This window comes from Tetrao urogallus (genome assembly GCF_951394365.1).
Source record: "Tetrao urogallus genome assembly, chromosome: 19".
Lineage (NCBI taxonomy): Eukaryota > Metazoa > Chordata > Aves > Galliformes > Phasianidae > Tetrao > Tetrao urogallus.
In genome coordinates, this window is record NC_136832.1 from 10,423,139 (window position 1) to 10,447,365 (window position 24,227).

The window sequence follows — 24,227 nt, forward strand, 5'->3', positions numbered from 1 at the left end:
CAGCTTTTAGTATAAAGAGGGGTTCTGAATTTTATGTCACTTTCCTTTTTCTTCAGCTTTTATTTTCCTGGAATGATTCTTAGAAACACAATATACAAGCCCTCACATTTTAGCAATAAATGTACAATATCTTACATTCCTTATTATTTCTGAAAAGATAATTCCAGGTAATAAAAGTATAGCTTTACGTGTCTTTTAGAACAGAATGAGAAAGCTAGCCAAGGGAAAAATTATTTCAGTGGAATGTGTTGGGGTTAGGTCTTATCATCATAACAACTTTCTTCAGTGAGTACGATCCCCCCCGGAATTCAGCCCAGTAAACGCCATCCTGATAACGACTGCGGTAGTGTCCGCCGCGATACCAAACTCCATTGAGATTTGAATGAGCACATGCGTTGTACCACCATCCTCCCTTTTGGTAATGAGCACAATTACCTGTAAAAGAGAGCTCAATTTCAGTCTCAGAAACAAAAATCTTATAGCAAGCAAAAAAGCTCAACGAAAATTGCATTTTTTTTTAAACTGTGTATTTATTAATGTGTAAACTGTGCGGTGTGTGCAAGGTGAACTGAGCCTTCATCAAGAAGGGTCCATGTTCTGCAGACAGAGTCACTAGTGTTGCTCTCCTTCACTGGAAAATCTGTTGCATTATTGTCTCAAATAATCCTCATAGTATTTTTTACAGACCCTTGTTTAATGTAATTTAATACATATACAATGATGTTTCTGTGAGAATTTTTAATTAAATCAGTATGTATAGGAGTTGGTTAACACATCAGTTTGTCAGTTTCTGCTTCGTAAGTTAAATTCTCATTTTAAAAGTTGCCAGTTAAGTTTTATCTTTTGTGTACAGCCACAATTTATTATACAAGAGACCAAAAGAGGCCTTGTTACCTGTGTATACATCATGGTCCCGGTCCAATGTGGTGAACTGTTTACCATTGTGCCAAGTGAAAGAGTCTCCTGCATTGCCATTGTAGCGTCCCAGTCTCAGCTTGTAATACTCACTTTCTGGCTCCAGTCTGAAGCTAGCATACTCAGCAAATACTTTTCGACCTGACCAGTCTTCCATTGTTATGAGCAGTTTGTAGTTGCCTTGATTTGTTAACCAATAAATATTTTCTAGGCCAAGCCAATATTCTCCATCTATATTACCAAATCCTTGCTACAAAGGAAGCAAGAGAAGCATGTTAGTACTGTGTCTGCTTTATTGGTAAATCTGAATGTATTCTTAAGTAGATAGCAAGCTCCTTTTTAAGTAAGCTGTCAGCCAGACTTTAAACCCATCTGTTAAGTTACTTTACCAGTAACTTTTAGAGGGTAGAAGACATTAAACTTCTCACTTGTCCTAACCTTGTATGTCTCCCAGTTTCTGAAAAAGTTGACAGAACCATCCAGCCGTCTTTGAATGACTGTCCAGCCACCGGGGTCATGCCGTTGATCACACCAGACCTGCATGAGTCGGTTTGTGTTTTCTGGTTTTACAAGGTAGATGGAGCTTGTGTCATGGCCATCTTCTAATGCTTGTAGACAGTCTCTCCAGGGTCCTGTATCAAAACAGTAAGAGTGCAGTCAAAATGTAATTGAGCATAACTCAAATACAGAGCAGTATTTGAATTGTTAGCGTTTTTCTGTGCTTTTTAGAGTGTATTTCCACATTTGTTGTTTGTGGCTTTTTTTGTCTTATTGAAGCTATGGTGTCCACTAAGTCTTTTGAGGCAGATTACTGCATTGTAATGTTATTGCTGGAACGTTTCACAATGAATTACTGATACAGGTAGATTCTTAAGGCAGCTGAATTCTAATAACATTGGTTATATTTTCCAAGAAACCAAATAGGAATTACTCTGTAGATAAATGCTACTATTTTAGGAAAGAGAATGATAAGAAGGAAGAATTGTCAGATTTCTCTTCTGAGCAGTCACTGTGAAGCATATGTTGCTGCTTAAAGTATCTTCCTTTTAAAATTATTTCAGTTGATCTACTCTTTTTTTTTTTTTTTTTTTTTCATAATTCATTGTCTAACACATGGAAGTGGAAGTGCAGCTGTTGCACTTAGTAAATGAAGTAGTAATAAATTAGTTTCATGGAATGGTCAGTGTTTTCTGTTGTTGTTTTGTCTTTTTAACAATATCAGAAGTTAGTGTACCAGGAGACAATCCAATTTTTTTTTATCTGTGGCAGTAGTGTGTTCTTGTTTCCTCTGTCATGCTCACAGATTGCAATTTTGTATTCCTGCTAGGCTACTTCTCTATTTTTGTCGTGGCTAACTGTTCAGATTTCTGGAAACGCTTATGTAGATGCAGTATTCTGGGACACAGGGGTAGAATAGAGATAGGTGTAATGAGTGCTGGCATCACAGAATCACAGAATTGTAGGGGTTGGAAGGGACCTCCAGAGATCATTGAGTCCAAGCCCAGATCATCGAGTCCAACCCCCAATTTAATTTACAATTTATATTGCTCTTGTTTATCACTTTTAATCAGTCTTCCTGCTATTAAAGTGTTAGAAATCAGATTTATTATGCATTTTTAATCTGTGTCTTTATATTTAACCTAGCAGAGTATGTTCTTTTCAAATTTGGTGACTCTGGCACAGGCTGTCTAGTGAAGCTGTGGATGCCTCATCCCTTGAAGTGTCTGTGGCCAGTCTGGTTGAGGCTTTGGGCAGCCTGATCTGGTGCTGGGCAACCCAAGGAGGGGGTGTTGGAACTGGGTCATCTTTAAGGTGCCATCCAACTCACGTCATTATGTGATCTCATCCTAACGTGTTTTGTAAGCTTTTAGCTGTACCAAGCAAGTCTAAGGAGCAATTTCCCCAAACAGGATATTGAAATTTTACTTGGAATTCATATTTTGCTTAGTAGAATATTTAGTAAAATACAATTATAGTTATTTTGAACAATTTCTAATGCTGGCCTTAGGTTACTTACTGGTTATTTACTGATTCTTCTACATAATTTCTTAGTATTGTGTACTTACTGAGTATTTTGCAGAAGTGATTAACCCAGATTGCCTTTTTTGGCATGAGTGGGAAGCAGGAACGCAAATAAGAACGTGAACTAATAATGGGTGTTTGTGTTTAGAAGCTGAAATTCTTTTACACAGAATCAAAACCAAGTTTTTTTAAATTTTTTTTTTTTAGTTTAATAAATAGTGTAATTTATTTAAAGTTTTTATGTTTTTATGTATTTGTAGATTTTTTTTTTTATGTTATGCTTATCCATGGAGTTGAGTAAATTTCAGTTGTATTTTGAGTGCTGGAGCTGTGTACTTATCTATGTACTTTATCAATTATTTTCTTGTGGAAGGTGCTGAGCCAGCAGTAACAGATATTGCCGTTATATGGAAGACAAATAAAAGGAATTGTGTAAACTTCTTCACACTAAATACATGCTATACACTTGCTTTTCCTGAAAAGCAAGAATGGTCCTCACTTGAACTACTGAGAGAATCCTGGTTTTTCAGATCAGTAGTTTTGGAAAAGTCACTTCAAGGGAGTAAAGCAGGCCTTTGAGATGTAGTACCTTTGTAATCAATGTCTTTCAACAGAGAACACACATTTAACATCAGAAATATTTTTGAGTGGTTTTGTAGGATGGAGATGCGTAATGCGACTGTGCATTTATATTACATGAAGACTGTAGTAGTTTTTGATAACTAATAGTCTGACATCTTCAGTATGGCTTTGGACTTGCATCCATCTGTGCCCACAGAAATAAAATCTGTCCTAAGATAAGTTGAGGAACATGAAGTATATTCAACATATGTTTGTAAGTAACTTTGCTAACTCAGCATAATTACTTTTTCCAGCCATGTTGTTTTGTTTTGCATCTGCTTAATTTCTCTCTTCTGTAGTCATTAATTGTTTGGATTGTATTCATTTGGATGAATGCACTTTTGGCAGTTAAACTGCTTGTTATTTTGTATTATTTAATTATTTGAGACCCATACAATTTAATTATTAATGTGAAAGAGGATAAATCTTGCTATATGTAAGCATTAACTCCCAGATAATTCCAACCCAACAATGAAAAGTGGTTTCTGAAGACAAAACTTGTGTTCTTAAAAGAATTTTATATTAAAGTGGACAGAAAAGTTTCTCTAATCATATTCTATTCCTTGATTTTTAACTGGAATAATTAAACGGTGCCAAACAGTATTTTTTCATATGCTTTTCTAATATTTGTTTTAAAAATAAAAAGCAGAGTTGTATGACTTAATTGTATTTTGTCCTTTAAATTTTTCTATTTTTGGCCCAGTATTCATGAACTGAAAGTGTTCTTCAGATTCATATAATTCTGCTTTGCACCATCTTCAGTCTGCAAAATATTTTACTAAAGTGAGTTAGGTTTCAAGCTTTTACAAATATCTGCCTTTGTTAGAACACAGTAGTCATATGTCATTTTTAATAGGTAACTGGAAGCTTGGATTTATGTAGCTTTTAGTTAATTTAAAATCATTAATAGAAATGAAAGAATGTGAGGTGTTTAAAAACAGAGAATTAACTCAGGATTACAAATCTGACTTTCTATGCAGGTTACATACATAATTAACTTAAATGTTGCTTATTGCTCGATATTTATTGCCCATCTCTTCCAAGGGGTTCCAGGATATTACATTTTTTTCATTATATTTTTAGGAACATTTGACATGGATACATGTTTAAATGCTTGTTATCTAAAATGTACTGAATACTTAAAATACTCTACAAAGTGAAATCACTTACAAGAATGAGACATCTACAGTATTTGAAACTGTATTTCTTGTCTTGATAGAAGAACATCTTCAGCCTGTTTTTTTTTTTTTCCCCAATTTGTTACATAATCCCAACTGAATTCAGAAGAAATTTAACATATGCTACTATCCATTTCTTCATTCTTCTATCTGTGCTGTATAGACTACACTTATGCATACTGAAATTGTAAAATTACTGTTATGGCTTCTAATTTTGTTGCATCTATCATTTTCTATGTTTTCTGCATACTCGATATGTTTTTTTGTCAAATACTGTACTTTTTTTTTTCTTTCAAATTAACCCTTTGCCTTTTTTTTTCTGTTAAGTAGTCATAGTGCTAAAAGCAGTTCAGAGAGACAAAATAATGAATGTCAGTGGATTTATTATGGGAATGATTAACAGAGATATTACAGTACATAGCTGTGTATAGGAATTCTCAAATCTTATGTTCCACTTAAGTTTGTTCTACTAATGTTCTACTAAGTTTGAACCCAGCAAGCAGGGATGGACTGATTGAAAATTTGAAATGGAAAACAGTGAAAGCAATCTTTGATCATGAAATAAGTAAGTCTGTAATTCTTAATAAGGAATAGTAGGAAACTAAAGAAAATGAGTTCAAATACATCAAACTTCAGCAAATTCAGAAGAGTGTGTAAAGAAAATTATCTAGACAATGCAAAGAGTTTAGAAGTTCATTAAGAAGTATCTGTTGAGGACACTGCAGTGGATTTTTTTCTGTTGTAGAAGGCTAAGGAAAACTGATGTGGCTAGATCATTAACTTTCTAGTAGCACTGAAAACGTGAAGAAAGCTTAAACAGAGCAGATGCTAGGATGATTGCTGATGCACAGTAATAAGTTTAAGATCAAGGGAAAATATTGATGTGCTTATTTTTGATGGAGAAGACTGTTAATGGATTAAAATTAAGTGGCACCTAATACCTTTCTTCAATTTTGCTTTAGTTTTTGTTGAGAAGGTCATGTGGCTTTAGATGTTTCATGGAACTAAGGAGCTTTAGCAACAGTTGAGAACTTGAGAAGTACAAAAAGGACTGGACAAAAATGTATATGGTCTGTTTTTTTTTTTTTTTTTTTGAGTGACTGGACAGTTGTGGTGGGTTTTTTGCTTGCGTGGTGGTGTTCATGGCTTGGTGCTGCTTTCTTTCCCATTTGTTTTTCCTTGTTCATTCCAGTTGCCTATAGTGAACTGGATGAAGCATCCTTCTGGGCATTAATAGTGGGTAGGGGCTTTGAGATATGTTTGGAAAGTAGAGAACATTCTGGATGTTGAGCAAGTTTTAAAATGTTCCTTGCCCACCAAAAAGGTTGGGAAAAGGGGAATTGGGAAATGAAAGGCTAGATAACTTAGCTTCACTTCTTGGCATTTCCTTGAACAAATCAAACTAGATTCTAGCTACAAACTAGAAAATAGAGAGATTAATAGCAGAGTGGATTTGTACAGAGCAAGTATGAAACTTCTTTCTCTAGTAATTATGTCAGTGAAGAGAAAAATAACAGATATCAAATCAACTTGGGATTTGACTTCTGGAGATCAACGTGATAGTCAGCATTTCTCAGGCAAGTATCATGGATTTCTACCATACTGCAAAGTGACCCATGACTCAAAATGTTTCTGTTTGCAAAAAATGAAGATGCTGTATGAAGATAGATCAGCAAAGGTACTATGCATGTGAAATCTGTTCTGTTCTGCTGTGTGATAGTACAGCCTCAAGTTTGTTGATGTTCTCCTGAATGTGATTCTTCATTCAGACTGTTAGAACATAGGTGTTGATGTGGATAGTTTTTTGTGGAAGGCGGTTGGTTATTACCATAACATCCTTTGGTTAAGTAATCTTAGTTGACTTTTTTTCCTGGCCTTTAGAAAGGCATTGAGATTTCTTTACATTAAAAACAATAGTAATAGAAAAATAGAATCTCTAGGACTTTAACTGTTTTCCTTTTTATTTGCTATTAGTCTAAAGTAAACTGGCTCCATAACCAGCATCAACAAAAATGTATTTGTAAAATCACAGAATCTCAAAATAGTTGTGACTTAAAAAGTTAAGGACTTAAAAACTTGAGAGCAAAAGCAAACATAACTTCTTCCTTTTTTAAGAAAGAATTAAAAATTGAAGTTTCAGGACAGTGAATTTATCTGCATTAGGAATAAATAAAATACTTTTTAAATTCTTTTAAAAATATTTTTAAATTCTACTCTTGTCAGTTTTATTAATTCCTACGCTAAAAAATGTTTTAGCTGGAGCTGAGGTTTATAAGATAGTTGTAAACTCTGCAAATAAAGACTTAACAATGAAGACTGAAGGAAGCATAAAATCGCTGTTTAAAATGAAGCCACCTGTTACCATTTTGTGTTCTTGAGGAAAAAAGCACAATGAGGTAGAAAAATAAAAACTCTATTAGAACATCAATTAAATAGGTTCTTAAGTTGTTCATTCCGAAGTCTCATTTGCTTCACTGGGAGTGTCTTCATCGATTTTAATTAGCTTTTTATTAACTCAAATGGAATACTGTATCTAGATCTAAGGGCAACTATTCAAAGGAATCTGAATACCAAATGTTACTTGAATTCAGACTGAAGTCTAAAACTTTTGTTTAACTCCCCAAATTTACTGTAATCTCTTAGTCTGTTCCATTGTCTCATCTACCTACTCATATTTTCCACTTTCTGTTCCCTAATAAAAGCTTTAGAAATAAATCAAACTGATACTGTTAACATAAGTTTAGAAAAGTCAGGCTTTAGCAATCTGAAACATGAAAGCTGTTGTATCATGCAGATAGAACTCTGCCCAAAGAATCTCATGCTAAAAGAAACAGTAAACAGTATTTTAGATATTCCAGATGATTATCAGTTTATCAGTTACATTTACTTTTTCATATATTGTCAGTTTCTGAGGTATCCTGTCTCATACTGCAGATTTTTTTAATATCATGTTTAATAATTTGTACCAGTAACAAATTTGAAAGTGGTTTAACTTTTTTATTTCTCACAAGAGATGGCCTTACATATTTCTATAATCTTAACTGACGTAATATAGTACTAACATATTGACTAAAGAAGTTCTGAGTGATTGTACTGAACTTTTTTTATGCTTAAAAGGAGCAGATTAGAACTTTGTGGCAAAATGTGTTAAAGTATTTTCATTATGTAGTAGCAGCCACAGGTCTGGTGGTCCAAGAAATTGAAAGTCCAGTCATACTGCTACATCTCAGGCTGTAAGCTCTCCCAAAGAGCTTTTGTCATTTGTGCAGCTGGTACAGTCAGCTCAATTTATGCAGACAGTGTCAGTAGAATCTCGATCAATTCAAAATCATTTATTTTGCTAAATGTTTCCTACTCCTTATTCTTATAAATTAATAAAGACATATCAGTAACATTACTTACCAGATGGTTTATCAGTTGAAGTGGGAATACTAGTAACTGCAGGCATGGTTGGTAAGGTAGGTGGCAGAACCTTTAAGTTCTGATCACTCTGAATCTCATTAGTAGATATCTGATTAATCATACGATTGTAAGTAGGAGGCTGGTACACTTTGCTTGGCGGCTGTGGAGTTTGTGGCAGTGGCTTTATGGATGGCATTCTTTGACAGTGTTCTTCTAGCTGGTTAATTATTATTGACTGATTATTTGCAATTGACATCAAATGTTGATACTTGTACTCTAAGTCTTTGTATTTGTTTGCAAGCTGCAGCATGTCTGCAGTTTGATTCAAAATCTTATTCTCAAGTTGGGAAAGTTCCAAGGCATTGTCCCGTTTTCGGATAATTTCATGTAATAACTGCATATAGAGTTGTGTGACACGAGAGTTCATATTTCTGCTCTCTTTTCTTAAGAGCTTGACCTCATTAACAATCCCACCATCTACCTCTACCAGTTGCTGGAGAGTTTCTATTTGTCTCTTTTGTTTAAGGAGTTCGTTGTTAAGTAACTGTAATTCTTGTTTATTTACCCTGTTTTCAAGGAGAACCTCAGGTTCCTTAGAATTCACACAAATGGCACCTGTCACTCTCTGTTGAGGTACAATAAAGGTATAGGTACATTTGTCCTGTGGATCACTGGAACGCTTGTATCTGTTCATATAAATGAATTCTTGTTCTCTTTCCTCATCATTGTCTTCAAATTCTTGTGTTTTGCTAGCAGCAGTTCCTACAGCAGCTATAAGCATGAAACAGATGAATTTTGTTGTCATCATGATCCTCTATTTCTGGTCAAATATTCTTCTGCAAAGAACTTCATAAAATCTGTTTTAAAATAAATTTAATGTAAGTAACAAATTGGAAGTTCAGTCCATGCTTAAAAAAAGAAAAAATAATTTGTTCTATAACTTAACATACAGTATAATATTGCATCATAATTAGTTTGACTATGAACAGATGAGGTAATTTTCTTGTACAAGTACAAGTTCATGTCAGCTAGTGGGGATGTCATCAGAAATGAGATATTTTGCTATTATCACGACTACAGCAGTTAATAGTTGCCAGTTTATCTAGAGCCTGTGAAGAATCACAAAAAATTAAGTTTGAAATACCAGTCTTTGAAGAGTCCTTACTTCCAAGCAAGTACCTCAAAAGTTTCCAAGATTGGCATTTTCATTTTAAATATATACATATATTAAATATATAATAAAATACATTTTAATTTCCTAGACCTATAAATATAATCCTTAAATGTAAACAAAAGGTCGATAAATCTGTGCTGTTTGAAGTTGTAAAAATATTAATTAGCTCATTTGAAATATTTTATGGCTGCAGAGAGTATTGCTTAGGTGAAATAATACAATTTTAGTTTGGTCTGCTGTATTGAACCTTATAATAAAAATTAGGGGGGAAAAAAGTGGAGAAAATTGCACTTGTCCTTAATTAAAACCTCTACTGCCCAAATATCATGGGCAATAGAATTTCTTGTTTTTCCAAACTAGTGTGATTGATAACTAAAATTTGTGTTTGTGTTTTGCGTAAATTTACATTTATTCTGGCTCACTGGAATCACAGTCTTTGCACTCAGCCTGATTTTAATGATCTCTCCTTTGGAAGGGGAGAAATGCATTTAGATGCACATGGGGGACAAAGATGACCCACAGCTAATTAAATCAGCTGCTAGTGTTTACGGACATGCTGCTATAGGTCTATTACGATGAAATTACACTAACTTCTTTTCTATGAGGAACTTAATACTTGAGGTAAAAATCTGAGGCCATCACAGTCTTTCAAAAATATAACTAAATACTGCAGGTTCATAGGCACCAGTCTTCCAGGAAGTGTGAAGTTGGCACTAGTGCTACTGCCACGAGTGAGAACATTCTCTTATCAGCTGCATGAATAGGTATCATATACTTCTTTGATATCATATATTTCTAATAGCGTGGTTAATTTTAACATTTGTATGTGTGTATATATACACATATTCTATTTTATACATATATATATTTATATATATATATATTTTATACATATATATATATATTATTCCTATTTTTATATATATATATATATATATATATATAAAATATATATAATAGGAACCCCAAGGTGGTAAAAGACTTCCAAAATTATCTACTCCAACTGTCCGTCTCTCACCAATATTTCTCCACTAAACCATGTTCTTCAGTACCACATTTAGATGTTTCTTCAGCACCTCCAGAGACAGTGACTCCAGAGAACCTCACCTTCATTGGTATCTCATTTCAGTGCCTGATCACACTTCTGGAGATGTTTTTCCTAATATCCAACTTGAACTTCTCTTTGTGCAATTTGAGACCATTCCCTCTGATCCTTTTGGTGTTATCTGGGATAAGAGGTCAGCCCCACACCTTGCTGCAACCTCCTCTCAAGGAGCTGTAGAGGGCAATAAGGTCTCCCCTGAGCCCTCCCTTCTCCAGCTAAACAATCCCAGCTCCCTCAGCCACTCCTCATAAGACCTGTGAGGAGTCTGGAGCACAGCTTTGTTTCCCTTCTCTGGATATGCTTCAGAGCCTTGACATCTTATAGTGAGGGGCCCAAGACTGAATACAGTCCTTGAGATGCAGCCTCACCAGAACTCAGTACAGAGGGATGATCACCTACCTATCTGCTCTTGGTGGCAGCACTATTTCTGATACAAGCTAGGATGCCATCGGCCTTCTTGGCCATCTGGGCATGCTGCTGTCTCATGTTTAGCTGAGTGTTGACCAACATTCCCACATCCATTTCTTCCACAGTCTTCCAGCAGGCTCTAAGCCTGCAGCATTGCCTGGAATATTTCTTGTATTTCTATACAGATGGGCTGTTACTGCAAATGTCTCTGGCATAGTGAATGTAAAATGGGCTTTGTTTCAGTGTTTGAATTGAAATACCTTTCTTTCCCTCAAAAAATGCAACTATTCTGACCTGCTGAAAGGATTTTTTTTTTTTTTTTTTTTTTTTTTTTTTTTAAGAATGGTTTAAGAAAAAAATGGAATAGAGTTAATTTGCCTCATCTTAACATTTCAAAGTCATTCAAAATGAAGATAACCATCAGTAAATGACATCAGCATGATCATAGCAAGCTAAAATGCTGCTCTCTCTCATCACAGAATTGTAGGGGTTGGAAGGGACCTCTAGAGATCATCGAGACCAACCCCCCTGCCAAAGCAGGTTCCCTAAACCAGGTCGCTCAGGTAGCCGTCCACATGAGACTTGAATATCTCCAGAGAAGGAGACTCCACAACCTCCCTGGGCAGCCTGTTCCAGTTCTCCGTCACCCTCACCGTAAAGAAGTTCTTGCAAAACTTCCTATGCTGCAGCTTATGTCTGTTTATTCTTGACCTGTCTCCATGTACCACTGAAAAGAGACTGGCCTCACCACTATGGCCCCCACACCTCAGATATTTATAAACCTGGATTAGACCACCTCTCAGTTGTCTTTTCTCAAGGCTAAATAGACCCAGTTCACTCAGCCTTTCTTCATAAGAGAGATGCTCCAGGCCCTTCACCATTTTTGTGGCCCTCCGCTGGACTCTTTCCAAGAGATCCCTGTCTTTTTTGTACTGGGGAGCCCAGAACTGGACACAGTGCTCCAGATGAGTCCTTACCAGGGCAGAGTAGAGGGGGAGGATCACCTCCCTCGACCTGCTGGACACGCTCTTTTTAATGCACCCCAGGATGCCATTGGCCTTTTTGGCCACAAGGGCACACTGCTGGCTCATGGCTGATCTGTCGTCCACCAGGATGCCCAGGTCCCTCTCCACAGAGCTCCTCTCCAGCAGCTCATCCCCCAACCTGTATTGGTGCATGCAATTATTCCTCCCTACGTGTAAGACTCTACACTTGCTTTTGTTGAACCTCATCCGGTTTCTTACTGCTCAGCTCTCCAGCCTGTCCAGGTCTTGCTTAATGGCAGCACAGCCTTCAGGCGTGTCAGCCAATCCTCTCAACTTTGTATCATCGGCAAGCTTGCTCATGATCTTGTCTGTATGTCATCTTTTTCTAAGGTGCTCTTCCTATAAAAGGAAATGTTGGAAATAAAAGTACATTTGTAAAAGAATGCTTTACAAACATAACAATCAGAAATGTTCTGGTTTCACGTCTTCCTGCCAGCAGACTGTTTATGAAACAGTGCTGTGTCTTTCATTCTTTCTACTTGTTGATTTGAGGGGAAAAAAAAAGTTCAGAATGAAGACTATTTGTTCCATATTATGATAGGCTATATCAGATAAATAGCGTTTCTTCATAGTTAGATTCAAACAAACTTCATAATTAATGTGCTTGTTTGCAAAATTCTGAATGATGAGTCTTTTAGGGAGGAAAAAAGCTTGCTAGGGTTAGTGGGGAGGGTAGTGAGATAAGCACTTCTGAGAAATGTTTTAATGTTTTTGAGTTGCTTCCTCTTTTTTGAGACTATGAAATTCATAGGACATCAGGATTTCCTTCTCACGAGAGACAATGGTCTTACCTATTACATATTAGATTAGCACGCTAGCTTTCTATTTTCTTCTGTTGTATTGTGCGAAGTAATTGCCTGTACTCTTTTGTCCTTAACTAGTGCTGCTTCTTGCTGATAATTCATTTCTTCCTGTTTTTCTGGCTAAGCCCCGCTCTTTCTCTCTCCCCTTCCTATCAACTCGTCTGCACTGGACTAGGAGGAAACTGTATTGGAATCAAGTTCATCACCATTGCAAAATCCCTCTTAGTTATTTGCAGATTTTCAACTTCGCTATTTGCACAAGAGGACATCATATAAAGGCATGTTTAGAGGTTTGGTGCGAATTTTCTTTGCTGGAAATGTCTTTCTCCTGTCAGAACTTCTCCAGCAAACAACCATGCAAATGAAAACAGAAGTGAAAGAATCTTAAGAAAGAGATGTGCAATTCTAATTAATAATACAATAGAACTTCTGATTAGAAAAGGTAAGAGAATTGTAAGCAGTTTTACATTTAGATTCCGGCAGTTCAATAGTTGTGTCCTCCTCAAAACATTGTTTTAGAAGAGTTGAGTTGGTACACTGCCAAGCTCATACTAGTGCAGATGCAACTAAAGTTAGTTCTGTTGATGCTTACCACACTTGGTAGTATTTATTACTCAGATGAAAACTTTGTTTGTTTTTACCTGAATAACTGCATCTGTACAAAAACATCTGGCAGCACCACTGTGTTTTATGTTAACTTAGAGCTAAGTGTTTTGGTGATATTTCAAGTTGTAGACCAAATGTTGGTCTATTTATGTATACAGCTGAAAGAAGGTAACAGTGAGTTGGTTTGTTTTCTGATCTCATTCATTGTTCGCTCAACTGAGGATGTTTCATGACCTGCTGAAAAAAGGAAACAAATTTTCTGAAATGGTTATTGAATGCTACAGCTTTTGATTGTTTTTTTTCCTGTCTTTTAAATGGAAAAAGCAAATAAAATCATTATTTGGCTTTGCTTGGAAATGATCGCCTATTCTGTACTCTATCATACTTGAAGAAATTTTGGTTAGTCAAAGTATATATTACTTTCTGATTGCTATGAATATATTGAAGCTTACAGATGATATTTCAATGAGAGTTAAGTATTTTACCATCTGAAATTAACAGCTGCTTCTCATCTTGGACTTCATTACTGCCGCAGTCCTGAAATGGTGAAGTTAAAAATATTTCTGTTTGCAAAGTATTACTGTTTGACAAATGTTCAGAGTTGTTTTTCTTTTTTAAATTGGCTTACCTTAAAAGAAAGTGTGAAAGGTAGTAATGTCAACAGTGTGAGTTTTTAAGCTAGTGCAGAATGTGCACTTAATTGTAGACATTCCAGCATGTGTACCTTTTTTTCCGCTATTTGTTTATTCTGATTTCATTTTTCCGAAGTAGACACACACGTATTTTATTCAATAATTTCTTTAAGTTTTTCTGAAGTATTTTACCTATGTATTTGAGTTTTGTGTGAAAATGAGAGTGAGTGTATATATGTATGAGATGAAAAGTATAACTTGGAATAACATAAGGTATAACCATTTTTTAAAATTCCATCAGTAACCCATCAGTGCTATAGCTGTTCTCTCTTGATGTATTTTTTTAAATAAAATGGACATTTGCAATATAACTCTAGAAAGAAAAGGTTTTATGAAAGCCTCTGTATGTATGATCAGTACTTCTGCACATAGATCTCAAGTAGTTTTGTAATGTTATTTCAGCTATTGAGAGATTCACCTCTTATATCAGAGAGTCTGTAGTGTTTTTTTAATACCTACACGCTGTGATCCACAAAAAAGTGGAGAAAACAGGGAAACCAGTGAATGGTGACTAAGCAGTGAAATCAGTTTTCCTTTATTTTGGATTATGAGTCAGTTCAAGGAGGAAATGTTTTGACATTTAAGGAAGACATCACCTGTAATATAGCATTTTAAAGAAATGCTATAGCAAAATAATGAGCTCTGTAAATCCTGTGTTAAAGACCTTCCCTTAGACAAATATGGAAAAGACTTGACTGAATTTCATATCAAAATACAGATTTAATCAGTATGAATTCCTTCTACAGAGAGAGTACTTAGAGGAAGCAGTAGGCTAAAAGCACTTCACGTGCTTCTTGCTGCTGTTCTTGTTTTTCTATATATAGTAAACTGTCATTAAGCTAGAGGACTGTAGGTATGCAAATATCAGGCGCTGAGATATATAAACGTAGCTTCTGTCCAAATGATAAATGGCACTGTATCTACTCTTGGAGACTGCTTTACACAAAGGGATTTCTAGGGACTTCATTAACCATTGTTATATGGTTATTCAATACTGTGTAGTTAACCTTACTGCAAAGATAATCTGATCGAAATACTTAACCAATTTGGTTTGAGGAGCTAATACTTAAGATTTTGTCATATGATGAAGATAGCAATTTTTTTAAAAATATTTTTAAAGGTTTGTATATTGCAAGGACCCAAGGATACCGTTTTTGTCTATCAGGCTTCAGTTATCATAGTCATTATAAAGAAAGTAGTTTTCTATCTGACTTTTTACACTTAAGCAGGAGTGTTTGTAACTGTCAAAGCAAAATAAAATTCCCTATTTAACTTATGACTTATAATAACAACTGTTCTTAAAAACTAGTTGCTACCATCTTCCCTCATTGCTATTCAATTTCCTTAAAAAGGCACCCAGAGTACATACGTCATTCCTAAAAAATTAGTTTCATTGTTATTTTTATTACTTTTATTATTTCTTGTCACCTTTTCTTTTTGGGGGGCTGGCAGGGTTCAACATGGCTTTAGTTTCCTTAAAGAATTAGAGACAGATGAGATTCGACACTGTAAATTTATTCCTGCCCTTGTGAGTCAGAGCAGGATGAACAATTCACAGGACTTACAGTGCAGACTGAACTGCTGAGTTTACGTGCAGGTCTAACATGTCAGAGCTGAAAGTACTGATACCTCCAAGCTTTTTAGAAATACCCAGATAGATGGAAAAAAAATATATATATATATATGTCTGTGTGTGTGAAAGATGACATGCTTGCTATTTGCTATATACACTGCTAGTATTTTCTGAGATTTCCCTGTATGATTGTTTTGACTTAGAGGAAAAAGAAAAGTTGCATACAGATGAATTTGATTTGCTGCATTAGTACACACTGTGACAAAATTCAGTTCTGTTGGCTAATCAGTATTTTGTTTGATATCAGTCATATTTAGTGTGCTGGGGTTAGCAGTCATTTGGAGGGCTGGCTTTCCCTACATGCACTCCATGCTGTGGGATATTGTGTGTGGTTTCCTCAAGAATTTAGATGCATGAATGAATGCATAGTTACAAAAGATGTAGTATTAGATCTTACAGCAGTTTTGCTTGAAAACATAAGCTATCTGACTTGATTGTGTGTTGACACATAATTTGGGATGTTTATTGTAGAGAAGAAACTGTTTTCTTCACTGTTTCTTTAATGCTTTTGTGTTCTATGGTGAAAGGGTGTGAAGGATTGAATTATATTAATCTATTAATTTTTCAGGTAGTCTTCATTTCGGTGTGATTACTTCATTTTTGCTTGTATTGTATTTGAAGGGGAAGGAACTTCCATCAATACTGCTTTTAGTTCAGAATTAACTCCTGCAGTTGATTTTTTTCAATGAAAATTACTGCTGTACAAAAACCAGAACACCACATTTTTCAGTTTGGTAAAAGCACAGCAGTATGTGCATGCCACGTGTATTAGGAAAAGTTTTAAGGTTTTGATGGAAGTATAATAGGGATAGGAAAGGGCTGACACGTAATGGCATACAGTTTCAGTTACAGAAGGGTGATGTAAAAGGAACTTTAACTCCAAGTTTATTGGGCGGAGTGATTTTTGTTCTTTTTGTCACTAGTTACTTGCTTCCATTCTAAGCCATGCCAGGCTTCTGACGGAAACCTATTAATTGCTTTGGAAGCTTTGACTGTAATGCATTCTGTACTTTCTATACTTCGCTTTTTTTGTCCATTTAAATTTGTGTTAAAATCTTGGTTGAAAAAACTAGTTCATTATTCTTAAAAGAAGGATTTTTGTCACTGAGGGGAATGGATTAGTAACGAAATGCTTTAGAATGACAGTGCCTTCCTTCCTGCAGAACTTTTGTTTTGAAATAGTACCAACTGCTGCAGCAAACTTCATAAAATTATGTATCCTTTGCTGCCATGTAACTTTTTTAAGTTTTTTGCAAAAGAATAAGGCTTTTTTTAGTTACAAGATTACCAAAAGGAATTTTAGTCATTGTTAGTGGATTGTTCTTTGTGCTTTACTAGAGTTCTGTTCTAGACTCAGTAACTCCATTCTGAGAGCACTGCTTTTGTTATTACTTCCTTTAGCAGCGGCCTCACCTTATTTTCACTTGATCCGATCACCAGCAAAAAGTATTCATAGTGTGTGCACTTAGATGTACACTTAGTACATAATAGCCCTTAAACAGATTCATATTTTTGTAAATGTGAACCTTTTTGCTCATGAAAAGTAGTTGGATCACACAGTAAATTTTTACATAAAAATACAGATGCTATGTTGGGTTTTTTTTGGTTTTTTTGTTTTGTTTTGTTTTGTTTTGTAATTAAACTTTACTTTGTAGACTCTTCAAAGTTCCAGGAACTGTTGTGTCCCTTTGATCAGGCATAAGTGTGTGAAAGAATGCAGATTTCATTATTTTTAATACTAGCAGTCCATTACAAAAGTTACTATTAGAAATCAGAATGTCCTAAAAAGTTTCCTGAGAAACGTGCAGCATTCAAAAGCTTTTGCAGCCAGTTTGAAGCACTAAGCCCAAAGTTACATGCAGAATTAAATAAGGTAAGATAAATGTCATATTCGAGAAAATAATGGCAATGTTGCTTTTCAGTGCTTAGTTTCATAAAATCTCTCAATTATTTCCACAACAAAATCTGTATGTGCTCATTCTTATTTTGTGAAAATGGAAGAAAAGAGGTCTGTTGCTAGTACTAGAAAGCAGTAGTGTAATGTCTTTGAAAAGCCTTCATTTGCTCACATGCAAACAAATCAGTCTTTGGACACTCAGCATACAAAAAATCTGCATATTTTAGATTTAATCCATTGGTACTATGCATTCTTACCCTGCCTCCTTAGTCTTCTTTCTTCTGTCCTTAGCGAGCTTTCATCAAAGCTGGTCAGTACCGTTGGTCCACAGGAGCCGTGACATCTCACTTGGCTGTTGGTATCATATACACAACTCTTCTGTGACGGTAGCCTGAAGTCTATAGCCAAAAAGCTTTATATGCTGCTCTGAAGTTGAATAAGCAAATATCTAGATGTTCTACAAAAATATTCCCTTTCTTTTTGTTTTTTTTTTTTTAAAGATTTTTCACAGCTTGGCCATGTGTCTGTACAGTATTACTGTTGAGACACAGGCTTCCTTTTGGTAGGAGAGAACTCAGCATTCTGGTTTTAAAATCGTGAGTTCATTTCTTGCAAGGCTGAAGCAGCCTTATTTGAACTTCAGTTCCTTTGTGGGAGACTTACATCTGGGGAGGGGGAAGCACGCAGCAGGCCGACAGGCTCTGGTTGGATGGATGAGCCTTTCCTCCTCCCCCTGGCGCTGGGGATCCACAGGCGAAAGGCGCGCGCGGGGCCTCCCCTCCCGCCAGCGGCGCAGCAGCGGCGGGCCGGGCCCGGCGGCGCTCTGACCCCAGCGCCCGCCCAGCGCGCTGCGCGGGGCTGCCCCGGGGCCGGGCCAGGCGCTGCGGGCCGGCTGCAAGATGGCAGGGCTGTGCCGGCGTCCTGCTCGGGCAGACGAGTGTTTTGCTTTACTCCTGATGCTGCGTAACCTGTTGCATTTGTGTGCATTTTTCTACACTCTTTTTTTGTAGCTGAGACGTCTTAACCACAAGTCATGAGCATTTGTTCCATAGCATTAAAAACGTGAGAAAATTTGAGCCAGGCAAATTGCCCCTTATGTTGTTGCTGTTGATTAAATAATCAGTGATAATCTCATGGAAAGTGTGAGTCTGGGTTGGGCTTTTAGGTGAAATAAGATGTTAAAATGTGTAACTGCAAAGGATTTGTCTCCAAAATGTTGGAGTGTGGCGGAATGCTTCCTGCTTTTTGCAAAACGTTATGAGTAGAGAGAAGGAACGTATATAGGTAGTTTCAAAAGTAATGCTTCCAGTTTATTTTCTTGAAAACTTCAACAGATACAAAGAGCATGATAGCATTACTTGATAGAGCAAATTCTCAGCTACAAAATGGTCCTTTTCAACAGTCACTGCCATTAGCCTTGCATTTTCACTTGCAGTGAACAAGAGCACGCATGGTGTGCTCGTAAAAAGCAAACAAACAAACAAAAAAAAACCCTGCACCACAAGATGTGATCCACCTGTCACTGTCACTACTGCTGATACCACCACCCACCTCTTACTGTGCTTACATCCACTGTTTGATCTCCATAAATGTTCAGCAAGTGCCAATGGATGTCAATGGGTGCAGTTATTTTCCTCATGGAGAAATTCAGTGGCACACCTTTGCTCCATCCACACTTCCATTTCAGATTCAATTCTATCAGACAGCAACAAAATTTAACAAAATATTAGCTCTTCTGCCATCCCACCAACATCCACCTCTGACGTCATGGGCCAACATAATGAAACAGTATGTGTTACTTTTGGAGCAGTCCTCATATTCCATCTGGACTGTGATGTAGTCCCTGCTGATTTTTTTTTATTATTATTACTTTTTATAAACTGGTCCTTCTGAACATTGGCAAAAGAGTGAGCAGCAGTGCTGTGTTATTTGGAATAGCACTGGTGTTCTTGTTTCTGTCTCTTCCTAGGTCAGGAAATAGCATGTTCCTATGAAGGAAAATAAAATTGTCCAACTTAAAGCAAGCTCTTACAATCTAGTGCAGACTGATAATCCATGATTTTACGTGATCTCCAGTGTATGTTATGTAATGTTTACCTTCTAGTCATATTAGTAGTCTGAAAGATGATTTTCATTTGGCTACTATGGAAGAATATACTATTACAGAACTCAGTGTAGAACACTTGTGCTCTTTTCAGCTTTTTGGAATGATCTTTTGAGTTAATGTGATATTTATCATGTATTGAAAACTTCCTGGGAATCTTGCAAGGAAATTATTGGAATTAAAATTTACACTTAACAGTGTAAAGAAGTTCATTTTTAAACACCTTTTATCAACAACTTAGCAAACCAAACTTACCTTGCTGCAATTCTGTGTCATGGTCATCTTTTAAAAGCTGTATCCAAATTATTTCTTTGTTCATAGTTTTTCAGACAATTTTGAAGATCTTTGTAATTTGAAGAAACTGAGGAAGGCAGTATGAGCACGTTTAGATTAGTCAAACAATGAGCAAGGAGATTTAGATCCATTATGCTACTAATTCTTTATGCTTTAGTAATATGAATTCCGTGTATGTTCAATGTGAGACCTTGGTTGTTGTTGGCCTTGGATGCTGAAGGTCTTCAATGTGTGGTGGGGGACATTAGCACCTCTCACTTGCTACTTACATTATAGTGTCGTTATTCTGTAATTTAAGTTGAAAGCTTACTTCTTTCTCTAGACAAAGAGAACACAAAGAAGGCACTGGAGTGGCCATGGTAGTACTTTTAGTTAGGGGCATTTGGACACTTAAGATTAAAGAATTTCAGAGCTTTCCAGATGCACTAATTTTGTACTGTAAGAAAAAAAGAAAAAAGCTTATTTGAACTGCATTGTGGTAATTCTCTTCATTTGACAGATTTACCAAAAGATCCAATGAGTTTTCTTCAGCTTTATCTGTGATTCCCCCTCCCTCATCTCCAGGGTGCCATTTCAACCTACAGATGTGTAGCACTTCTTGAGAGAGGGAAGTAGGGAGTGGGAAAAGTGAGGAGAGGTGGCTTCCGTGGGTATTTGCCAAGATAAGAAAGTAATGAACTGCTGTGCAGATCAGTCTCTCTGAATCCTGGCTCTTTATAGAGCTGGGAAAGTAAGCGCCTGCTGCACTTACATTTGAGTCGAATATTTCATTTTCATCTAAAAATGAGTGTTTCCAGTTCTTTGCTTTCATAGAAAAATACATGTTTCTAATTTGATGTTACACCTCAAAGTAGTAAGGTTCTCATAAGTAAGAGATTTCTAAGAAGAGGGTTCAGAATTTCTGAAGAACTTTATTTAGGACCAAATTTATATTTCACTACTGGGCAACTTTTAAGTTTATTAGCATGCACTTAAGTTCCATTGATTTTAGTACAATTACATAAGTGCAATTAAATGCCTGGGAATTTAACCCCATGAAGAAGGCTAAAGATTTCTGTTGCATGTTTTTAAATTGATGGTGTTCTCTTATAGAAAAAATTATAAGTAAAAGGATCCATAATAAATGAATTAGTCAGACCTTGTTTATTTGATCATTCTCATTTCTGAGTAATCTCAAGTGCAATATTACCTAGATCACCTTTTTGATTAAGTGGTGCTGAGTGCTTTTTCTTAGTTTAAGGTCTGAATAGCCTGTTTCCAGAAATTTTTCTGTGTGAATCATTCAAAATTGTTGTGACAAAGCAGTTTCAGTTACAGTTTGTCTGTTGCAAAGAATAAAGATGTGCCTCTTCACTAGGTGGTAGGGAGTTTTTATTTGTGACAGGTGTTTATAGATTATCTGAGCTGACTGGTATGGAACTGGATAAACTGGATATTTGTAAAAGTGAAGAACAGAATTAGCTTTGCGCAGGCATTCTGTTTGGACCAAATGGGAATGCCTTTTTCTCAGATTTATAATAGAGTGAAGTTTGTTGCTTTTATTGAACTCTGTATGCTTAGTGACGTTTTTCAAAGCATTTCATAGCTGTTGCATTTCTTTTCTGTCCTGAGAATCTTCAGAAATCAACTTCCATTCAAATCCCAGGTTGGAGAATAGCAGATTTTAGGAATAGTGAAAGATCACAGCTCGTTTTGTCTTTGAAAGCTGACAGTTTTCTTCACCAGAGTAATTCAGTCAGCAAGGGAGTGGCATAGTGCTAAACTTGGCCTTGAGAACTTAATAGAAATACTGTAAAACATTTGGTTGCGTAAATTAATTTTGAGTCAGTGATTAGAAGCTCTAGTTAAGCAAAATAGTTGAGAATGTGGCAATCTTAAACAGACGAACTTTGGGAAATCAGACAAACAAATTACTTTGTGAAGTGTGTGTAGCTGAATTGCTGAATTTATTTGACACAAGATCTATTGAATCCAAAAGCAGAACAGCAAAAAGTGCATAGAGAGGAATAGAAATTCAACTGACAGATTCAGAGAAGAAATGCTGTAAAGAAGAAATGCCACCCAGACTTAAACACACAAATATTTATACAAGATCTATATCAGGAAGTTTCTAAACCACAGCTTTCTGGTGAAAGGAAGCTGAGTCTCACAAACAGCTATTGTATTTGCCTTTTCCTACATCTCTTTTTGTAGCATTCTCTTCTTTCTGCTGCTGGGTAACATCAGAATGATGAAATAATCACTATTACAATATTATTTTTTTTAATAATGTATTTTCCTGGTTCATGGAAAGAGCAAAAGGAAATGGTTGGGTTCTAGGGGGGAAAATGATAAAATTTGGTAGTACTCTGTGATTGTGCTCTGGTGGAAAACTGTGCTGGGAAGTTTCGATCAATTTTGGAATTTTTTCCTGCTTCAGTGGGTGCAGGAATGATTTGCATCAGACAGAGGCTTTTTTGGACATAAATTCCTAAACATAATTCCACTCTAACTTCTGGTAACATTTTCTTTCATACACTGGTATCTTGAAAGTTGTTTGATTTCTGATATGCTTATTTTTCTGTTTTGCTATGTTAGGCTCTGTTGCTACCGTAACAAATGTGGAATGTTTAACTCCAGTGATCTATTAGGTTGAGGTTATTGAGGAGCAGTGTGAACTCATATCCTTTTTTTAGTTTTGGAATTGCTAAGCATGATGTAATAATAATATTCCTTTTATTAAATACAGAAAATAAGTTCATTGAGGTTCTTTTAGTATTCCAGGTGAGACTTCTCAGAAAGTCAGTATTAGATATTTACAGGCACTTTTCAGTGGCCTTTGGAGTAGCAGCCCTGCTTCAGATATTTTTTTTTCCCTATGAAGTTGTCAATATATTAAAGAAGAGTAAGACTTTATGTAGGTCAGAAGCAATTTGTGTTTGCATGATATTCACTGTGTCATTAGACTGCTCAGTTGAGGATGCAATGCATGAAAGAGTGAATGTCTTTCAGGAACATTCAGTTTTCTCTAATGCACTTTAAATCAGCTGTCAAACTGAAAAGACGATCCACCAAAATTTTATTACTTTCATTTCCTTTAAAGCCTATAAGCATTTGTAACTGTGCTGAAATGTTGTGTCTCTTTAAGAGCACTAATATTTCCAGCCGCCCCTGCCAGGCATTAACAGAAAATGCTTATGATATTGAGTCACTGTTTTTTTCTTTGAATTCCTAAAAGGATAGATGTTGTCTATTTGTTTAATGTCTCTGCAAAAAAAGAACTGAATACAAATAAATGCTTCCATGACAGATCTGAGCAGCCATTGTAGTGGGAAAGTTAATGAAGTTTGAAAAGGTCAGTCTCAATCTGTAACACCAAGGGAAGTAGCAACACAACAATTAAAACCGTTGGCAGTTTTGTTAGGCATGTATCTTCTTCCACAGAAAGACTATTCCTTTTTCTTCCAAAGCAGCATTTCACAATTTTAAACATAAAAAATGAATTTCACTGTAATGGTTTAACTTAGCAGTTGCTCTGTCTGAATAAAACGTTTCAGAATTGAGCTTTTGGGGGGAAAAAAAAAAAAAAAAAAAAAACCCAACCAAAAAAACAACAACAACAACAACAAAAAAAAAAACAAAGAAACAAATGACAACTATTCTTTTGATTAGGAAATCAAGCTTAGCAGGAGAAAATTTCACCCAAAATTATTCAGGGAATTACACTCAATTCACAAACAGCCTTAGAAGAGTAAAACTGCAATTTTTAAAATAATTAATTATTTAGTGAAAAAATAATATTTCCATTCAAGTTTATTCTTTGTTATTTAATACTTAATGTTTTAAAAGAATTGAAGAATTACATCGAGCAACTTAAGGCACACATACTTCTGTTGTGCTTTGGGTTTGCTCTTGATCCTGTTCTTATGACTTAGAGGACACAAAAGAGACATGACTGAGAAAAAACTGTAAGCATTATAAAATCACATTTATGGATAGAGCAAAATAAGGAAGAAGCCATTGACACATTCTTGGACCAGAGCAAAGACTGATTGTTTATAAATTCATTCAAGAGCTAAAAAGCTTTCAACTTCCAATTCATCAACTTTTTCTGGGAAAAGTCCAGTGGAAAAAAAGTCATTTTTTTATACTTTCAGTGAATCTGTTAGTAGAGTTTGATTCAGAAAGAGGCATAAAGTCCTCCTAGCTATAATCAGAGTTGTCATGTAAGTAAAGACAAATATTGAAGACCAGATAGATGCATCTCTTTCAGCAAGATATATTATATCACAGAATCACTGATGGCTTGAGGTGGGAATGGATCTCTGGAGGCCATCTAGTCCAACCC

General features: G+C 35.8%; 2 protein-coding genes across 6 annotated transcripts in view; one reads left to right on the forward strand and one right to left on the reverse strand.

Annotated features, from left to right (window-relative positions):
• The window catches only part of RALGPS1 (Ral GEF with PH domain and SH3 binding motif 1), a gene marked incomplete at both ends in the record, with an annotated part of 75,818 nt that overhangs the window by 12,436 nt on the left and 39,155 nt on the right, over nucleotides 1-24,227 (forward strand). The window lies entirely within an intron of this gene.
• On the reverse strand, nucleotides 236-8,946 carry ANGPTL2 (angiopoietin like 2; the record flags this gene model as incomplete). The annotated part of the gene is made up of 4 exons (XM_079544598.1): nucleotides 236-435; nucleotides 895-1,165; nucleotides 1,354-1,547; nucleotides 8,139-8,946. The coding sequence occupies 4 exons, from the start codon at nucleotides 8,944-8,946 to the stop codon at nucleotides 236-238; spliced, it is 1,473 nt and encodes a 490-aa protein (XP_079400724.1).